The sequence below is a fragment of the Polyodon spathula genome, chromosome 5 (assembly GCF_017654505.1).
Source record: "Polyodon spathula isolate WHYD16114869_AA chromosome 5, ASM1765450v1, whole genome shotgun sequence".
Classification (NCBI taxonomy): Eukaryota; Metazoa; Chordata; class Actinopteri; order Acipenseriformes; family Polyodontidae; genus Polyodon; species Polyodon spathula.
In genome coordinates, this window is record NC_054538.1 from 51,467,031 (window position 1) to 51,482,676 (window position 15,646).

At 37.8% G+C, this 15,646-nt stretch overlaps 1 protein-coding gene across 1 annotated transcript in view; it reads right to left on the reverse strand.

Annotated features, from left to right (window-relative positions):
* Positions 1 to 1,486: 1,486 nt before the first annotated feature.
* Positions 1,487 to 15,646, reverse strand: part of LOC121316039 (phosphatase and actin regulator 2-like) — a 58,782-nt gene continuing 44,622 nt past the window's right edge. Inside the window, exons 3-4 of the mRNA XM_041250741.1 lie at positions 13,863 to 13,943; positions 1,487 to 2,158 (exon numbers count right to left, since the gene is read on the reverse strand). Coding sequence (XP_041106675.1) covers positions 1,989 to 2,158; positions 13,863 to 13,943 — 251 coding nt within the window. The 3' untranslated portion in view covers positions 1,487 to 1,988. The remainder of the gene's footprint in view (positions 2,159 to 13,862; positions 13,944 to 15,646) is intronic.

Genomic DNA, 15,646 nt, shown 5'->3' on the forward strand with positions numbered 1-15,646 from the left:
TTTATTTCTTCCACACTTGCAGCTAGTTGCAGTAGTTCCTGTTCTGCTGGGTTTGTTAATAGCCCACAAAGTGCTTTCAGTAAACCAAGTGTTTCTGATATTTTTCTGGTAGTTTCTCCTTTTTCATTTAGTTGTATCACTGCCATTTTGAGATTGTTGCAGTACTCTTTAGTTTTAATCATTTTTTATGCTTTTTTTAATCACAAATTTCCAATTTATTTTTCAGCACTTGAATATTCATGTATTTATGTATTCTATAATTATCATCATACTTATGATCAACTATTATCGTTTTCAATCATGATGGTTGTTAACAATTAGCAAGGAATGGGTTTTAAATGAAATATGTTGATTGCCCAAATACTTTTGTTCAAAGTATAAAATTAGTTTTTGCACGTTATTTTTCATTTGATGCGTGTTATGTAATAATTTGGTGGTGTTTTATTATAAAGCTGAATCTCTACTTTAATGTATATCTTTCAAACAGCGTGGCTATGCCAGTGTCTTATATAGGAAGATGTGAGACCTGAGAAGTGATGGCAGTACACATCAGATAAGAACTCTTGAAATTGTTTTGTTAGCTTGATTTGTGAAATGAAAAGAGAAAATGTAAAAAAAATAAAATAAATTACACTTTGTTTATCATATGTTTGCATCATTACATTTTTTTTCACTTTTTTTAATTTTTTTTTTTTTTATAGCAAAATGCTCATTGTTATGCCCTAGATGCATACCATTCTTACTTATTCCTAAACTTTCTTCCTCACATAAGAAGCCAGTGTTTATGAAGGGGGTCCACCACAGATCAGTTGGATTCCAGGCTGCATGCGTAACACACCAACATGAACCGCATTCATACTCACCATTCACACGATTAGTGATTTGTGAAGCTTGTTTAGAAGGAGGGGTGTGTGGTTGCTTACTCGAGGGTTTGGGCCGTTTGACCAGGGGTTCTTCTTTCTTGTGACTGGTGGCAGAAGCTCCACTGGGAGCTTTTGGAGGCAGCTGGGATTTTTTAACTGGGGGCCTGCGAGCCTGTATCGGAGGTGCTCTCTGAACTGGCTTCTCTACGGAAACAAAGGTGGATAGAGCCCACGTGTTCCAGACAAAGAAGGGCAGTATGAACAGCACACAAGAAGTTAGTAAGCACACATGCTGAACACAGACAAACAGACAAACTGTGTTACTGAGTGATTCATTTAAAGTTTTTCGCTCTAAGGTACTGCGTGTTTAAACATATTATCAGATAAGGCTTGTCTTGAAGATATGCTCATGCCTTTTTCAAATAATAGCTTTCTATGAATCTTTAAACAAATCGGAGTGTAAAGGCTTATTGGTGATCTGATGAATAGGGGCAATACAGGTCTTAATTAAGATGCCATTCACATATTTTTGATACAATGAAAAAGTACAAAATTTGCTGTTTTCTGTAAATAGGGGAACCCTTTTGAAAGTTTACCATAGTAAAAACAAAGTGTTATAAAAGCACAGTGAAAGCATAGGTAAGCAATGTAAAACCCAGAGACATATGGTAAAGCATATTTAAATACATGGACAAACTGAAGAATCACACACAAAATACACTTCCTGATCTTCAATAACTGCCTAAATTTCTTATCTTATAAAGTCTTTGCAAACACCCTTTTAAAACAATGCACATTTCATTTCTATTACTATCAGCCTCTAAGCAGTACTAAGATTTAGCATGAAAAATAGTTAATTTGATTCACTCAAACTTCTAAAAGATTCAAAGCATGTAGAACATGAGACAGAATTAATTAGCAGGTGGGTGTGTACTAAAGCATGTCTGTGTGAAACTCTTAACTCTCTGTGCTGTTTCACTGTTATGAAATGCATCATATTCCAGATTTTTTGTTGTTATCTGAACATTTACTGATTGCAGTATTGGTATTGTCTTTGAACACTAAGAACTGAAGCATGGATTACTGGGCAGTCCTTGGAATATTTAATGCATTTAATCAAGATAGTCAAGACAAAAATATCTGCATTATTATTGCCTTACCTTTTTTGTCTTCCGTTTCATCAGTTGGTGATGTTTTCTTCCCCTCTGAAGAGTCATCCTGTATTTCAATGTCCACTTGAATCTCTTCTGCCACTGGCTCTATGCTGAGAGGTACTGTGTGTCCATTCGAGGTTTCTGGGTTAACAGCATCACATAATTAAAATGCAAGACAAAAAGTAATATATTTAGCTGCTATTTTAATATCAACTCAAACAAAACAATAAAAAGGCACCTGACTATAAAAGCAGAAAATGTAAGAAACTAATATGCATATCTCCCACAAATTACACAAACCAGTGTCCTTGAACTCTTCTTTTCTGTGGTGTGATTTACATGAACAGTATGTTGATTAACATAAGAAACCACTGCCCATGCAATGTTTGAATAAATTCTGGTTCCTAAGACGGAGCAAACATTAGTGTTACCAATAACAATCCATAAATAAGGTAGACCTAGGGTCAATTATAAATACAATTACAATTATAGCAGAATTGTTTGCTGAAATTGCAATTACAGTGCTATTTTGTTCAATTACAATTATGCGGCAGTAATTACAATTGGAATAACAATAAAAAGAAACATAAAACAAACTACACACATTAACATGTTTACTATTTATTCTAAATAACCAAGATTTCCATTACATGAGAGTAGATGTTGAACTTCGTGCTGATTTGAACTCTGCTCTCGCCAAGATAAGCACCGACTAAGACGTAGCTTTACAGTAAACTAATGTGATCCATCTGCATCTCCATCCATTGGCGTTGTTTTCCATTTGTTGATGTAGATATCCTTATGTCTGGTATTGATTGCTGAAGTGTAATGCTGGCTCCAGGGATCAGCTTATTTTGCCTCCCCAGCGCATCAGCACACACAACGGCTGCGATGCTGGCTCTGGGGATCAACCCAGAGCGGTCTCCCCAGCGCATCAGCATGACAACCGTCTGGATTGAGCTAAGTAAGTAGCAATAATCATAGGTACAAATACACAAACATACTATATAACCTGTATTACTATCAAGCAAATAGGATCACCAAAAATGAATTACAAATTACACAAATACAACTGTAATTGATCCAAGATTTGTACTCTGTTTCACACTAAAATACAATGTCTTAATTCGATTTACTTTTCCCACAGAAATCCTATTTAAGAATGACCATGTATCCCTACAGAAGAACCCTGTAGCTCCTACAAAGTATTATTTTTATCCAGAGGCTGTATTTAAAAAACATGCAAGTTTTCCCCCAAATCAAAAGAAAATGTGTGTAGTCTATCATACATTTCTAGTTTAGTCTGTAAGGGGAGTCATCTTTTCTCTTCTTCTGAAAGTCTTCAGACATCAGCAATAGTGAAGCAAGCTTGTTAAATAAAGCACACAATACCTCTCCAAAAATAAATAAAACAAAACAAACAAACCTACACACAAAAGACACATCTGGCATGACAATTCACTAAATTGTATAGTGGTGATTCTTGTTTGGATACTCCAGAAAAGGAGGAACCAAATCTATTAACATCAAAATCTGATGAAGAAAGAATGGAGACATAATTTAAACAGGCATATCAGAAACAGTACTCAAACTGAGCTTCTAGGAAACAGTTAAGATTCTAGCACACAGTGGCATTGCAATGTAATGCTGGCGTCCACAACAAAAGAACAAATATCCCCAGTTCTTTTTTTATTTATTTTTTATTCATAAATGTAAAGTTGTTTGTAGCCAGTTGCTTAAATAAATTTATTAGCCCTGAAGAATATAATTTGATTTGTAACTTTACCTTTAAGGCAAGCTGATTTAATGTCCCTGCATCCTGCTACAAACACCTAACCCAATATTATCACTAAGGTTTTTGTTTGCCTTATCCCCTGCTGGGGGTGCATATCTTCATTGGAAGATACAGTGAAGACTGTGTCTGTCTGTCACATTTACATATGAACATATACAGTTGAACCTCAGAGTTACTGTCCAGTCAACCAGACACATCTGTAAAATTACATGATGATTAGACTGGAATTTCAACAGTTAAGCACAGCTCTCCTGGCTTACTTTTTGTTTTCTTCATATTATTCCTCAGATTAAAGATTTAATTAATACAGTACACACACTTAAATCATTACACACTCTCCAGTTCCATAATATTTTTGTAACTTTGAGTTCCATAACTATAAAACACTCAATGGATTATATATTGTAAGAATATAAACTTCTACAGCTATGGCCAAAAGTTTACCATCACCCTATGGAATTAACTCATTTTGCTTCATAAAGTCAAATGAAAGCTGTTAAATAATGTTTTGTTAACATATTGAATTACATACCTCTTTGGAGTTTTCCCATATATCTAACAAAGACACAAATAGAAAAATGTGACATTTTGAAATCTAATATGAAATACTGTACTACTATTATGGCTTCCAGTAGACACTTGCAATATCATATTGTAGTTTATTTGATAATACGATGTTAAATAAAAATATCTAAAATATGTTCAAATATGTTCAAGGGGACAGGCGGGGCAGGCTGCGCAGAACATGCACGCAGTAGTTCTGTGAGCATCCTTCCTTGGTGAGAAATTGCAGCCCAGAGCTTCTCCATCAGCTCCAAGTCTGCTGATTGCTTAGAACAGCGACTCCTCTTCTTCCTTAGGGGAGGTGAAGGAGAGGCAGAGGAGGATGCGGAAGACTGTGAAGATGGCTTCCTGCGTGGGCTGTTTTCCCAGTTGCGTTATTCGCTTGGCACAAAGTGTACAGTAGTACTGTACAGGTGCTGCCTCAGCTGCTTAGAGTACAGCAACGGGGCTGTTCAAAACCGGCTTAGTACCGGACCAGGTATGTAAACTCTAGGTGGTCTACCTTGGTCCCAGTGCGGTACAGTAGGAACTTGGAACGGAGCAGGTCAGTGCCCTCGGTATCGGAATGGTACGGGTCTGCCAGACTGTAGTTACTGTGAGTAGCACTGTACAGGGATATCTACCTGTGCACAATACTGACAAAACCACTCAGTCAGTACCCACATGAGACTGAGGGAAGCCTGCTTGTAAGAAAGACAAAACAGCCCTCGTAATGGTGATGCAGAGCTGTCACCAAAACGACATCAAGATGCTGTAGCATGCAATTTCTATTATTTGTAATATCACATAAAATGTGTGCGTCACAGAGGCTTGGTTGAGCAGCTTTGTTATATCTTATTCAGGTTTCGAGTCTTAGAGGATAATACCCATTCGGTAATGGTTACATTTCATACTTGAAAGGGAACTAATATATTTGGAAAACAATCAGAAAATCCATTTTCTGAAAAATTATACTTTTCTGTGTTTACATGATTTGGAATAGATAATCCAATTACACGTTTGATAAATTCAACTGTATACATGGTTTACATTTTTCGGAAAACGTATAGAATTTGCACACACAGTAGTCAGTAGGATGGGAACAGACAGGCCTTGGTTCAGTCTGCAGTAAGACTGAGGCATGAATTATCAGGTTTTTTAGATTCAGTGATGTTGCAAATTCTTATACTGTATTCAGCAGATTATTATCCTATATATCTCTCTTGGTCCAATTCCCCAGCGTGTGCAAACTGCCCACTAAAAGTTATAAAAATAGTTCTCACACTTTCCTTTGTCCTCATGTATTGCTGCTTTTTAGATCTTGTTTTGCTAATCTTCTTACAATCAACCAATATAATTGTTGGGCTGTAATATTTACAAAAATCACTACTGTATTGTTGGTTATGTGTTCCAGCATTATTATTAATATTTATTTCTTAGCAGACGCCCTTATCCAGGGAGACTTACAGTTGTTACAAAATATCCCATTACAGATAAGAGCATGTATAAAATTCAATAAAGTCAGTAGTAACAGCAAAATCAAATAAGAGAAAAAAACACAGTAAATAATTCCGTTTGTGAGCAATTTTGACTAACAGCAGTTAAACTTATAGTAAAAAAGAGTAAATTCCATTAAGAGCAAGTACAATATGGATAAGAACGATTTCAAACAAGACCAATTACAAAAAACATGAATAAGGTTACCTTTAGGAGTAAAATCAAATACAAGATACAGAAAATAATTACTTGAGCGCAGTAGTAGAGTACAGCAAAGTGTGGAGCATAAGCCAATTGGATCTATGGATCATTAAAATGGGAACATGACAAAAAACGAAATGTTGTTCTCACAACTCCTATTGTTCTGGTACGGAGTCTCTGTGTCCAAAATATTTAATCATTACTGCTGCTGCTTTCTTTTTTTTTTTTTTCTGGCTGGAAATTTGAATATAGTTTCTTAATAAATCACATGCGCGGAAGTGATGTCAAAGTTTGCACATATGCAGTACACTAGCAGAATAAGTTTTCTGAAAAGTGTGTTTACATGATATAAATTATATCAGTTTTCCAAAAACCCAATTTCTGAATTCCAGAACCTTGATTTTTTCTTCTTTAACTCTAAATTTTGATGTATGCTTTGGCTCGTTGTCATGTTGGAACGTCCAGTTGCGCTTTATAACCCAATTTTGTAGTTTCAGATGATTGGCCAATATCTTTTGGTACGCTATGGAATTCAATTTACCATGTACTGGAACTAAATTTCCTGTGCCATTAAAGGAAAAACAGCCCCACAGAAGGATATTACCACCTCCATGCTTGACAGTAGGTATGTTATTTTTGTTGTACGCCTCACCAGACTTACATCCATCATTCAAATGCCGTTTTGCAAACTAAGTGATTATCCTTGTGATGTTTTCCTAAGTATGTTAACATGTTAAATTATACACAATTTTGTAGTTTTCCATATACACTGAACAAAAATATAAACACAACATGCAACAATTTCAAAGATTTTACTGTTAGAGTTCAGTTCATATAAGGAAATCAGTCAATTGAAATAAATTCATTAGGCCCTAATCTATGGATTTCACATGACTGGGAATACAGATATACATCTGTTGGTCACAGATGCCTTAAAAAAAAAAAAAAAAAAAAAAGGTAGGGGCATGGATCATTCAGCGCGACACATCTCCCTTGCATAGAGTTGATCAGGCTGTTGATTGTGGCCTGTGGGATGTTGTCCCACTCCTCTTCAATGGCTGTGCAAAGTTGCTGGATATTGGCGGGAACTGGAACACGCTGTCATACACGTCGATCCACAGCATCCCAAACATGCTCAATGGGTGACATGTCTGGTGAGTATGCAGGCCATGGAAGAAATGGGACATTTTCAGCTTCCAGGAATTGTGTACAGATCCTTGTGACATAGAGCCGTGCATTATCATGCTGAAACAAGAGGTGATGGCGGCGGATGAATGGCATGACAATGGGCCTCAGGATCTCGTCACGGTATCTCTGTGCATTCAAATTGCCGTCGATAAAATGCAATTGTGTTCGTTGTCCGTAGCTTATGCCTGCCCATACCATAACCCCACCGCCACCATGGGGCACTCTGTTCACAACGTTGACATCAGCAAACCGCTCGCCCACACAACGCAATACACGCTGTCTGCCATCTGCCCGGTACAGTTGAAACCGGGATTCATCCATGAAGAGCACACTTCTCCAGCATGTCAGTGGCCATCGAAGGTGAGCATTTGTCCACTGAAGTCGGTTACGATACCGAACTGCAGTCAGGTCAAGACCATGGTGAGGATCACAAGCATGCAGATGAGCTTCCCTGAGACTGTTTCTGACAGTTTGTGCAGAAATTCGTTGGTTGTGCAAACCCACAGTTTCATCAGCTGTCTGGGTGGCTGGTCTCAGACGATCCCACAGGTGAAGAAGCCGGATGTGGAGGTCCTGGGCTGCCGTTGTTACACGTAGTCTGCGATTGTGTGGCCGGTTGGACATACTGCCAAAATCTCCAAAATTATGTTGGAGGCGGCTTATGGTAGAGAAATGAACATTCAATTCTCTGACAACAGCTCTGGTGGACATTCCTGCAGTCAGCATGCCAATTGCACGCTCCCTCAAAACTTGAGACATCTGTGGCATTGTGTTGTGTGACAAAACTGCACATTTTAGAGTGGCCTTTTATTGTCCCCAGCACAAGGTGCACCTGTGTAATGATCATGCTGTTTAATCAGCTTCTTGATACGCCACACCTGTCAGGTGGATGGATTATCTTGGTAAAGCAGAAATGCTCACTAACATGGATGTAAACAAATTTGTGCACAACATTTGAGAGAAATAAGCTTTTTGTGGGTATGGAAAATTTCTAGTATCTGATTTCAGCTCATGAAACTTGGGACCAACACTTTACATGTTGTGTTTATATTTTTGTTCAGTGTATTTAGCGAAAAAGTGACAGAAATTGAAAAACTGTCACAAAAAACGTGTTTCTTAAATCATGAGTAATCAAAAGGTGGCAATTAGAAGCGGCTACGGGTCAAAGCAAGCCATGGAGAAGAGCCATATCTCCTTGGTAACCTGCTCAGCCATCACTACACTTCATAAGGAAGGTTTTATCAGTAATCAGATAGCCAACAGAGGTTATTCAAGCCAAAGCACAGTATCTAGATTACCCAGAAATATAAGAAGACTGGAAGCTGTTAAGCTGACCCCATGTCTCAACACCCAAAAGTCAGCCCTGCTCACCAGGATTACCACCTATGCTGTCCAAGTTTGAGAGATAGGATAGCCAGTAGTGTCCATTTACTGCGGTCATTGAAAGAAGTTGTAGCACTGAAACTCTGTCTCTGAACATTCTGTTATTTTCGTGTGTTTAATGTAAGGATTTTCGAACTCTACTGCCTAGCCGTGCAACTCTGCACGTAGACATTCCACACATATGCTGATTCAATGAGACCATGATGAACTGGTATAACCTTGGGTCCCGTCTGTCACAAAACGCGCCGTTTCCTCATTTCTACTGTTAAACCACAACTTATACTTCTGCTTAAGCAGCTGTTTTTGATCATATGTGAAAACAACAAACACCTGCATAAATGACACAATGTAACCCTAGAACACCTCCTATCGGGGGGGGGGGTGTGTCACCTTTTCAATTGGTAAGAATTACTGGGTTACACCTCTTTTGGGTGGAATCCCATGTCTTGTTGGATGTAATCTGCCCAGTATATTAATATCACTGTTGTTTCGTGGCTCCAAAACTACCTGTCGAGACCTGTAAAGTTTATGTGTAGCTCTGTTGCGCGGAAACACCATCTCTGTCGCGATGACAGCTCAGAAAACTACATCTACACTGATGCCAGCTCAAGATTCCATCTGCTGAGACTTGTACATTGTACTAGGGCTGGGTATCGGCAGTGTCGTCACGATGCAATACGAGGGTCACGATGCAATACGTAGTGCGATACGGGAGTTACATTGCGATAGGTAGCGCGATGCGGGGGTCACGATACGAGACGTAGGGCGATACGGGGGTCTCGATAAGATATATAGTGAGATATGGGGGTCACGATATGATACGATACATAGTGCGATAGGGGTCACGATGCAATATGTAACACGATACGGGGATCACGATGCGATACGTAGCACAATACGGGGGTCACGATGTGATTCGTACTGCCATTTGGGGATCACGGTGCGATACGTGGCACAATACGCGGGTCACGATGTGATATGCAGAGCAATACGGGGGTCACGATGCAATATGTAGTGCGATACAAGGGTCACAATGCAATACGTAGTGAGATACGGGGGTCATGATGCGATACGTAGTGCGATACAGGAGTCAAATAAGCTTCAGGGCCTGGTTTTGCTTTTGTTTCCTGTTTATTTTTATCTTAGGCCAAACAAAAAATGGTGGCCAAATCCAATTGCTGGTGCCACTTTGAGGAAGTTATTAGCTACCATATTCAACTGCTTAAAATACAACAACTTGTTGAGACACTAAAGTGATAGTAAAACAGTAACTTAATGTCTGTACTCACTTGTTTGTTGTCTCATTCTGTTGAATGGTTAATCTATGCAGCTGATGACTGCAATGAAAACAGCATGTTTACATTTTAAATATTTTGCAAGTGTTCTGTCCGGAATTTGTGACTGTACCTCTGATTGTGTACAGTTGTAAGATGTGAAATAGCATGCTGCAGCTCCCATGGTCAGTGTTAGTGAAGTCTGATCGCATGTAACACAGACAACTCTTATGATTACATGTTACCATTTATTTTTCAGTAAAAACACAAGTTGAGTTGGTTCTGCTATTTAGGCTAGTAAACACAAAATGTTTACACAACACTCACTCATGTTTTGTCAGTCACAACTGTTGCATGAAACTGGGGTTACCATGTTCTGCTTGTCTTAATACAGTACCTATCTGTGTTTACAAGCATTTCTATTTGATGAAATTATTACTATTATTATTATTATTAATATCATTATTTTATATTGAGTTTATTCTTGAGGAACACTAAGTGATATACATGTTCTGGTTCACAAAAATCCACTGGATTTTAAACCAGCCAGAGCAAATCAAATTTCGCCATTGCCTTGATGAGATCGTCAACACTAATAACCCGCCTCCGCTCAGCTTCCATTTCACTCCGCTGCCGACGGACCTGACAGAAACACCCTGAACATGATAGGTGAGGCTGCTAGAGTACATCATGGTAAATATTATTCTCTAATTATCAGCATAGATACAAATGAATGCATGCTCATGTTTGTATAAGCAGATACAACTTTACTTAAAAACAAAACAAAAAGTGTATCAATACAGGGGTCACTGTATCGATAATCATATTGTCAAGAAAAACATCACGGTTCACCGTGTGAATTGAGGAATCGGCACACCCCTATGTGCAACACAGCAGGTGGTCTATAGCCTGCCAGCTTGACTAGAAATCTAACTGCAATAATCTATTCCTCCTTACTGTATGTACAGTATCATGGCTTTTGATACAATTAAAGTATATTGCATTGGAAAGTAATACAGGTATGTGTCTACATTACATAAAACATTAAAAACATGAAAGTAGTTGTACAAAGATTTATAAAATGTCTAGCTTTGGCCATAAATACTAAAGCATTGTGAAGCATCTTGAACACAGAAATAAACGATACTGACATACTAAGTTATCAAATATTGGCTCTGATTCTAAAGGCATTTATTCTAAAGTGTAACCATTATTTGTGAAAGGAAAAAAAAAGTTAACAAATAACAAATTACTAACAAAAAAGGTCATTTAGAAATGTATAGGCACAGGTGGGGGGGGGGGGGGGGGGTAGTCGTAGTCCAGAATGCCACGAGAGGGAGCCAGGATGGGATTCTCCTGGATCAAAATGACAATGGATATCACCTGCCTGTAATTAGAAGCAGGTATTTAACCAGTAAACCATGTTTATTCTGGGCAGTGTGTGTGAAGCGAGGCTGTCATGAAGAAGAAACCTGTTTAAAAGGTAGAGTAAAGACCTTTTGGATTGTGTGTGTAGTGTGCAACGCTGTGTGTTAAAGTCCTGTTTTGAGTGGTAAACGGCTTAGCCGTCTAGTGGGTTAGATAGGCAAACAAAGAAAAGTTTAGAAGGTACTCCGATTGGGAGGTAGGTGTTTGTTTTATTTTTGTTTTATTTTATTATTGCAAATATTAAAATTGGCATGCAACTGCTTTAAAACACTTTTTAAAAGGGGCTACGAACCTTAAGATTGGTCAAATATTTCGCTATACACACACACTACTGTATTATTTTGTTTTGGTTTTCCATTAAACAGTTTAATATGTAATTTAAAAAAAATGGAAAGGCACTCTAAGGATGCCAGAAGGGCCACACTGACAGAAACACACCCTACAAGAACACTGGTATTACACCCGTTTTTACTCTCTAGTAATTACATTCTTTTCATTGAAAAAAGATGCGAGAGAATCAGAAAGTTATTATTTTTTTTAAATAAAGCAGGTTAATGTTCCTGCATGGCCATGAGCAGGTTCAAGTTCAAGGCCATCCTTAAATAATTTCTTTTAACTGGTATTAGAAAATGATTCCATACCATCAGCCAATCAGTTTCCAGCTCTAACGGGCTCTAATAGATGGTAGATGCCCACTGGAACATCGCAGCACCAACTGTGAATCAAATTTAAAATCAATCCAGGCAAGTGCTGGCTTTTTCTTTCTCACTTGCTGTAAGCGTAGTTCACATCTATTGGACAGTAAATACTAAACAAAAGACACGATTGGTCCAAACACCAGCCAATCAATAATTTGCATAGATTAAATCAACCAATCCTGTACCTGAAACTGCCGATAGCCAATCACAGACTGTCAGCTCGACTGGCGCAGACACACTGGGTGCGTTAAGTAAGTGAGCAGCTCAGAGCGGCTCAGTAAAAGAATCAACTTAATGACTAGCTCAGTTCCGCTCCTCCAGAGCATTTCTCATCAGTGATCAGAGTGAAAAAAGTGGAGATGACAGGCAGGATTGACAAATACGTTTGTCAAGAACGATGAACTGGTTTCGACTTATGAAGTTATGTATTAATTGGCTAAATAAGGTGGTAAAAATGGTTGTTTTCGAATTTGTATCATTTAATTTAATTTTTAAAAAATGTAGAGCTGTTTTACGGCTATTAATGTATTATTATTAGACTTGTAGTATTAATATTATTCATAATGTTCATTATTAATGTCGGTATTGTCGGTATTAAACACAGCCAGATATGAGGTTCAGTCCAAACAGAGCACTGAACTCAGTGAGGTACAGCAGGGGACAGTAACTCCACACAGGGCCATTTCATCTACCACCATCTCAGAAACACAAACAAGCAAATAATTATTATTCTCCATGTTTAAATGTCGCTCAGCGCTCTCGTGGAGCAGAGCGTTAAGTCATTTAAATGAGCTCAGTGTGCTTTCTGAGCATTCTTACTCCGAGCGGCTCACTTACTTAACATGCCCAGTATCTTTCAACAACAACAGAGCGAGACGTGGACAGTTTGGTAATATTGCTCCATTAATATATAAATTCAGGAGAGAGGGTTTGGCTGAAGGTAGAAACATGGTGAGTTAGGAGGTATTTTAGAGTGGTATTTAATGAGAGATTGTATTGGTAGTTCAGACTGTGTGGGACACGGACTGTTCAGTAATTGCTCCATTCATTCTTCAGGCAATGTCCAGATTATAAATAGGTTATAATTAAAACCCTAACAAGTTAATACAAAATAATAAAAACTACTTGTTTTTCTCTATGTGTATGTCATCCTTGTTTTTTATTTTTAAAAAAATGTTCAGGGCTATTTTCTTAGAATGTCTTTACTCAGCGGAAAGGTACATGATGAGTCACTACCAGTTTCAGTTAAATATATATTTTTTTATTTTTTTAAACAAAACAATGGTTAAAATAATTAATAGCGATAGTGCTCTCTCGATGATGGCCCTACTGTGTGATAGTCGACCTACACTTTCATTAGCACCCTCGCCTTGGGCTTGGGACGCATAACTCCCGTTGCACAACCAAGTTTAAAATAAAGTTTGAAATAGTGAAATAGGGAAGAGGCATTTTAAAGAGTTTTTAAATTGCCATTTATTCACGGTAGAGCCATTATCAACAGGGCACTATCACTTAAGTGAAAATCTGAAGCAGCTGTACGTCAAAATAACAAATGTTTTTACTTTACTGATATAGGCTACAATATGATTGCATTAGAAGTTGTCATTCAGCTTTCATCTTGAAGCTTGTTGTGTACTACACATTTAAATCAAACCAAGTACAGTATAGGAATTTGATTGCACCCTTTTAGACATTCTTTTGCAGTGTCATCTTAAAGGCACGGTTACCATTTTAAAATGTGCTTGCTTATTTTTGTCAGGTCGACCACTTTGCAATACTGCTAAGCTTCCCACCTTCCCCTAGAGGGGCTAAATAGTTGTGCACAACACTGTACTCACCTTGATCAGGGATTTCCTTGAGAACACCTCTTCTTATTAATTCTTCACGACTTTGCCTTGTGGATATTTTTCTCTCCAACACTTAAAAGAAAAAAAAAGAAATGAGTCTCCTTACATATTCTGAAATTAGTTATTGCTTTGTGTTCAAGCAAAAAATAATACTGTAGTTTATTCCCCATTATAAAAGAGTATGAAGGCATGGATATTTACAGTAACCTGTTCTACAGAAGTAACATTCTGACCTGGTGCCTGGGCAGGTTAACCCAGTCAATGTGCAGTGTTTGTATGTGAACATTGGGATTATCTGAAACCATGAGCCTGGTTAGCCACAACACCCAGGCAGTGTTTTGCTGTCTTTTGCAGAATGATGGGAAGCAAGCATTAGCGTATTTAGCAGACGCCTTTATCCAAGGCAACTTATAGAGACTAGGGTGTGTGAGCTATGCATCAACTGCACAGTCACTTACAACATCTCACCCGAAAGATAGAATACAAGGAGGTAAAAGTGTATCTTGCAGGTCAAACACACTAATTCATTTCTGTATAGATTCCATCAATAGAAATAAAATAGTTTTATGCAGTTAAATATTAATAAACAAAGATATGATGGATTTTGTGTGGTATATGGCCACACCCACTCAAAGACGACCCAATTCATTTTAGGGAACAGGTGCCACAACCCTATACTTTTAACCGGTGGCGAGGCAGTGGGATCCCACTGATCAACAGAGGCAGCGACTAAATGGGGATCGGCAAGAAACAGAGTAGTGTAATTTCCAAAACTGTAATGTGTTTGATTACCAATAATATGCGCTTCAGTATCTATACTTTGCAATTAGTTTCTATTAGTTTAGCGATTGTCTGTTCTGGCTTATAATAACCATTTGTGTAATTTTGTCTGTGATCACAGGATACAGACTGTCACAGAACAGTAGACCACTGACAGTGACACTGAAATCTTTTCAAAGATGATAAATTACACATATTACAATAACGTACAGTAAGCATAAGGATTGATAAGATGGCATTACATAAAGCAGATAAGACAATTTCAGCAATGAATATGGAAAAATAAAAGTTTCTTTACTCACATTACATCAGTGGTACACATTTTCTGATGTGGTAAAGTTTGGATAGTTGATTGTAATCCAGAAATACAGGTTTATATTCCAATATGGTAATGCCATAACAACTGTATCCTGATGATGCATACACAATATCAAAGTCTCTATATAATTGTAAAAGTGAGTGTCGATATTATGACTGTAGGTTTCTGTCAAATAGTAATGTAACTGAAATACTGTAGCTTAGGTAAGCAAGGAAATTAAGAAACAGGCAACCCACAGTGCACAAAATGACTTCCTTTGAGTGAGTGTTCAATAGCAGTTGTTTTGTACCTGCCTGTGTTATTTTAGGTGACATGAATTTTAGCTGGATGAATCAGCTTTTCTGACAACCATGATCTTAAAAATTGCATGATAACTTCTTTGTAATCCCTTTGATACTTGACCCCCTTTCAAGCCAATCTTTTCCACATGATCTCTGCAGCTAGTTTTATCCATTTTCATTACTGTATACTGTACTCAGTACGCACTTTAACAACAGCCTTGGCTTGAAGACGAGTTGTATTTATTTTCTTTACCAAAAGAAATAGATAGATAGATAGACAGATAAGAACATAAGAAAGTTTACAAACGAGAGGAAGCCATTCGGCCCATCTTGCTCGTTTGGTTGTTAGTAGCTTATTGAAGGTGTCAGCTTCAACAACATTACTGGGAAGTTGA